Below are 6,000 nucleotides of genomic sequence, written 5' to 3' on the forward strand. Positions count from 1 at the left end.
GGAAAAAAAAAGAAAAAATTCTGATAATAAAATCATCAGATATAAAAATTAAAGAATGTTTAAGTTGTATAAAGAAATAAAAGATTGAATTAAAAGTAAAAGACTGGAATAAGATACTATTTTTAAAAGAATTATTTATTAAATAAATAAATAAACAGGATTTCTGTAACTAAAAAGATATATGATCATTTAATTGAAAAACTGAAGAACAGGTTAAAGTGCAGAAAATACATATCTGAAAAGAGAATTTATGAACTTGGGAAGGAGGATGGGTTAAAAGTTTGCAGACAAAGGAAAGAGGAGAGAACCTTGTGACTAGTGGTGAGAAATATGAGAAGGACTGAAGAAGAGATTAATAAAATGATTATCAAGCAGCAATGGAGTAAAAGCCATCCAGAGGATAAAAAGATTAAGAATTCCAGTGGACATTTTAAAGTCCCTACACCAGGAAGCACCAGGGTAGGTCAGGAAGCAGAGGGAATGAGGGTAAAATGTTAGCAAGAACGTTTACTGTGTTTTCCAAGGAAGGAAGAGTGAGGCAGGTAAGTAGGTTTAGGATTGGCGAGTTTAAATAATTTCAGTGGGCTCTGGGGCATAGGATTCTCCCTAATTATCTGATCCTGTCCCTGGGGTGATGACAGCAGGTGAATAGTGGCCCAGAGTGTGAGAGCCCAGTAAGGAAGGTGATTGAGGTGTGGGCTCTGTGTTGGGTGGTTTGCATTTGAAAACCGAGCTTGATGGTGAGTTGTTACTCTCTCTAGGAACTGGCTAACCCTCCAGGGTCCATAAGGCCTTAAGATGTCAAATCATCAGAATACAGAAAACAAAACACAGGGTTAATACAGCACTATTGACAGTTTGGGCCAGATAATTCATTCCTGGGGGTGGGGGAGGCTGTTCCGTGCATTGTACAATGTTCCGCAGCATCCCTGTCCTCCAATGGTGGTGCCAGTCGCACCACCACCCCCACTTGTAACAATCGAAAATGTCTCCAGACATTGCCAAAAGTCCCCTAGTGGGTAAAATCATTCCCAATTGAGAACTGCCATTTTAGGGTAAAAAAAAATCAGCACAGCTTCAAATGGCTAGTCATGGATCTGAGATGGCTAGTTAGTGAGACCACTTTGAGACTGATGCTGTTAGAATGTGAATTGAGTACCTAGAAATCGCAATGAGATAGAAGGTGACACTTGGTTAAAGTGAAAGGCTGGGAGGATAGAAGGACACAAAACTGGTCAAAGTGAAACCTAAAAGGATGCTTTGTAGGGGGACAGCTGAAGTGATTAGAGGTGGAAATAACAGAGTTTGAAGAGGCCAGAAAAAGTAATCGCTGTTTTCTTGCTGCATGACCCAAACTCTTAACCATGAAGGTGTCTGCTTCTCCAGGAAACAAAGGTGAAGGTGTTAGGAGGATCGTCAGTGTGAATGTATCATCTTAGTCTGATGGTGGGTCGTAGTTTTTAGACAAAGATTGTACTCTGATCCCAAGAGGAAAATCAGGAGCCAGCCTGCTTCATAGAACCAAGTTACGACTAGAGAGCAAAACTAGCAGAAAGACAGGGACAGCGAGAGGATAGGAAGGTCACAAGGCCAAGCTGAATTGCCACAACAGGAGAGCTGAGCAGGGCGTGCACAGCTACCTTCAGGATGGGTCAACCTGTGACAAGCCACTTGTTACACAATCATCTCTCAGCTACCTCTCTTCTTACCTCAAAGTTCCTATACGTCGCTCGAAATGTCAAAGACTGTATGGTTTCCTACTACCATTTCCAAAGGATGAATCAAATGCTTCCTGACCCTGGTACCTGGGAAGAGTATTTTGAAAGTTTCATCAGTGGGAAAGGTAAAGGGAAATCCTTCACATCCTTGCATCCCCACTCTTGCGAGGCTCAATCACACATAACATTTTGATTCCCTAGAATGTCATGTGCCTCCTTCATTAGGCGTGGCCTACCACAGACTGGGGCTGGCTGCAGCAGGCTATCTGCTCTCACAGGGAACACCCATAGGCCAAGTAAATACTTGTATCACCCACTTGATTCAAAAGCCTTTATTCTGGGTCACCTTACCTGTAGAGTCACCCTTATTCCAAAAGGTGTCCCTGTCCCATTATGAGGGTATAAGTGATTACACATATTAAATATGAAGCCATGTTATGTAGTGTGTTGGGATAAATTACCCCAAGTGTGTCCCATTGTACATCACCCTCCAAATCAAACAGATCACGACTCTTAGAATATATTTGGTCCATCATTTGCTTTTCTCTCTCTCCAACACGCATCAGGTAAATAGAATTCCTAACGATTGGAAGGTTTTATATGATCCCTATATGGGCTGCTCTGTTTCCTGTGTCTGTTACAGTGGGTTGGGGTTCCTGGTATGACCATGTGAAAGGATGGTGGGAAATGAAAGACAGATACCAGATCCTCTTCCTCTTCTATGAGGACATAAAGAAGGTGAGTAGAGGCCCTTCAGATGAACTGCTTCTGACCCAGACGCAGAAAGATCCAAAGCTTTTGCAGGGCTGGACTTCTGGGAGGTATATCCTGAAGTATAGGTGTGTCTTTCTGATACCCTCGATACCGTCTTTCATTCCAATGCAATGTGACCCTCACCACAGGACCCAAAGCATGAAATTCAGAAGGTGATGAAGTTCATGGGAAGGAACTTGGATGAAACAGTGCTAGATACAATCGTCCAGGAGACATCATTTGAGAAAATGAAAGAAAATCCCATGACAAATCGTTCTACAGTTCCCAAATCTATCCTGGACCAGTCCATTTCCCCCTTCATGAGAAAAGGTTTGTGGGGCTGAATACTACATTAATATATGTATAAGTCAAATACTCAGTTTGACTAGTAACATATTACCTGCCTCTTAGCAAGATGTTGGGTTTTACTAATATCAAGACAATACTTTTATACTTTTCATAATATCTGCTGCTATAATAATAAGGTTGGAGATTTGATCTTGATACACAAGATTTGGTGGCAAGGAACAGAGTCCCTCAAGCTGGCCTCAAAACAAGGGGCTTTTTATCATCATATGCAATCTCAAAGACAGTTAAGAGCAGGAGCTACTATTGGTCCAGGCCACATGGGGATTCCTGGACCTCAGGGTCTGGGACCCCAGCAGCAGCAGATTCTGGCTGTTATTGTACCACCATTTATAAGACTCATTGCTGTCCACATGTCTGCTGTGAGTGCCTTTCTCTGCTGACCAGCTTCCTCTCTCTCTCCCTATTATACACTTTTCCCACATTATCGCTTCTGCTGACTCAGTTTCAGCTCATAACTTGGTCTTGATCATGACCCAAATCTGCTCTTCATCATGATTTTCAACCACACCTACTGCTGAGAACTGCCTCATCCTCTTAACATTGCTGAATTCCAATTCACAAAAGAGGAATTCTAATTGGCCCAGACAACATTTCATAAAGAAAATAAAAACTTTTATTGCTTTTTGTTTAAAAAGTAATACATATCATTGTAAAAAGAAAAAATTAGGTCAATATAGAATTATATTTAAAAAGTTCCCTTCAGCAAAACCCTGCTCCCCAGAAGTAGCTATCAATGGTATGGATGTCCCCTCCCACGCTGCTTTATAAGCACAGACTTTTCATTTTCACAGCAGTGGAACCATGGTGTACATACTGCTTTGAACTTCTTTTCGTCTTCTTTTGAACATGTGATTGAATTTATTTTCTTGCATTTTCCAATCTGCAACACCATCCCATGCTACTGAAACAAACTGAACCATTCCATTTCTTTCCACCTCACTGGTGATAATTTGGGAAGTACCCATGCAGACTTGTACAGACCCATGCAGACTCATCTTGCTGTACATCCTCCTTCCCTCAGGCTCATACGTACACAAATATATGCACCATGATGAGAGTTTGTTCTTTGAAACACAAAATGCGGTCAGAAACACCTTCATTCACCAGAGTATCAGACATTCCTCCAGCACAAGGCATGCATGTAGGTCCATGTAGCGCACTGTTTTTAGTGATCTTATGTTGTACCAAAGTATGGATACATCATACTTCACTCAACTATTTCCCTAAATGGTAGACACTATGGTTATTTTCAATTTTGTGTCTTTATGAATCATGCTGCCGTAAACATCTTTGTGCATATGTTCTTATGTCCTGATACTTTTATTTCTATTGCATAATTTTCCAGAAGAGGCGTTGGTGGGACAAATAGTATTTTCCATTTTTAAAATCAGTTTAATACTTACTGCTTGGTGAAAAAAAAATGTATCTCATTCATATTTTTCCCAAAAGTCTTTTTTATTGCGATGTAATTTACATACAAAATGTACAACTCTTAAGAGTACAGTTCAACAAGTTTTGATAAACATAGTATATACCTATATATAACCAGGATCCCAATCAAGATACTGAACATTTTCATCACCCCAGAAGGTTGCCCCACATGCCCCTGAAAAGTCAATCTCTACCCCTAGAGACAACCACTGTCTTAATTTCTATCATTATAGGTTGATTTTGCCTTTATATAAATGAAATCATATAGTAGGTACTTTCTTGTGTGCGGTGTTTTTTGTTCAATGTAAAGTTTTGAGATTGCTCTGGGTGGCTGTATGTCAGTAGTTCCTTTCCATGTCTGTGTAGTAGTCCATCATGTGAATATATCATAGGTGGGACCAGGCCACCAGCTCTTTTGAGTCAATTGTCCTCCCAGCTTAGGAGCCCACCCCCTGCACAGAGCACCCCAGGGCCGCTTCTCAAAGCAGAGAGCTGCAGATGAATGGGTGTCCATTGTAGGGAAAGTGGGGTAAGGCAGGCCACTCCACTTCTTTACTCAGGCCATCGAAACTTTCAATCAGAGAGTGACACTCCCATCTGGGCTTTCCTCTTCTAGGAACTGTGGGGGATTGGAAAAATCATTTCACTGTGGCTCAGAATGAGAGATTTGATCAAATCTACAGGAAAAAGATGGAAGGAACCTCAATAAACTTCTGCATGGAACTCTAAGGCATAAATAAGAAGGTGGATGACAAGAACGCAGATGTTACCTTTCACTCCCTCAGCCCTGGCCAAAAGAATCTCTGAAATCACATTGCACATGTACACGATTGTGGTACCAACCATCTCTGTGATTGTTACAGTATGTACCAACCTCATTTTTAAACAGAAGTATGTCTAATGCTTATTTTCTCAACCATTTTTCCAAAGTAAGAAATAAGATGTTTTAATAAAATAAGTAAAATATAAGACTTGAATACTGTGAGGATTTTTTAAAACCTCCATCATTCTAGAAAATCCGTCCGAGTTTTCTAGTCTGTAATATAATACCTTGAGTATACGTATGCAAATATTAACTTACATCTATATTATTAATATGAAATTTCTGACAAATGCCACGGCCATTCAAGGAACCCCAGGTGTGCTGGATCCTGGGGTTCCTGACTACTATGGGAAGGGAAACTTCGAGGGCAGTCCTGGTACGGTCAGCCCTGAGGAAGCATGCTCTGAGAGACTTCCCTGGTGGTGAGGAATAAAAGGGAAGGGCACAGAAGGAAGATTCCAGAAGACCAAAACCTCTTAAAAAGAGCCATGATACTAGGTCATATAGGAAACTGAACTCTCAAAGGTGGCCTTTTGGAAGCCCACACTGTGTCCTGGTAAAGACAGAAAATGGAATACAGGGGAGCAGCATCAACAAAGCTAACCCAGCGCTGACTGTTGGGCTGGGGTTTAGTCTCAACGTCAATGCCGTGTCCTCTGGGGATTCCTCAGAACCAAGCCAGGAGCCCTTTTCAGTGGTTTCCCATATTTACCCCAGTTGTAGCCATGCTGCTCTGTATTTAGTTGTCTATACATTCCACTGAGTTCTAAATTCTTTTACATTTGGTTTCATGTTTTGTTCAACATTTCGTTCCCAGTACCTCCTGCAGTGCCTGGCACATAACATGTGTCCATTAAGTGCTTGTGGAATGAGCCAGTGAATGCATGGATGAAGGACTACAGGAAG

General features: G+C 41.2%; 1 protein-coding gene across 1 annotated transcript in view; it reads left to right on the forward strand.

Annotated features, from left to right (window-relative positions):
* The window catches only part of LOC117020122 (sulfotransferase 1C2), a 34,267-nt gene extending 29,032 nt beyond the window's left edge, over positions 1 to 5,235 (forward strand). Inside the window, exons 5-8 of the mRNA XM_033102363.1 lie at positions 1,717 to 1,843; positions 2,362 to 2,456; positions 2,621 to 2,801; positions 4,888 to 5,235. Of these exons, the coding sequence (XP_032958254.1) occupies positions 1,717 to 1,843; positions 2,362 to 2,456; positions 2,621 to 2,801; positions 4,888 to 5,000 (516 nt within the window). The 3' untranslated portion in view covers positions 5,001 to 5,235. The remainder of the gene's footprint in view (positions 1 to 1,716; positions 1,844 to 2,361; positions 2,457 to 2,620; positions 2,802 to 4,887) is intronic.
* Positions 5,236 to 6,000: the final 765 nt, after the last annotated feature.

Source organism: Rhinolophus ferrumequinum, unplaced genomic scaffold, assembly GCF_004115265.2.
Source record: "Rhinolophus ferrumequinum isolate MPI-CBG mRhiFer1 unplaced genomic scaffold, mRhiFer1_v1.p scaffold_87_arrow_ctg1_1, whole genome shotgun sequence".
In the NCBI taxonomy this organism is placed as follows: Eukaryota; Metazoa; Chordata; class Mammalia; order Chiroptera; family Rhinolophidae; genus Rhinolophus; species Rhinolophus ferrumequinum.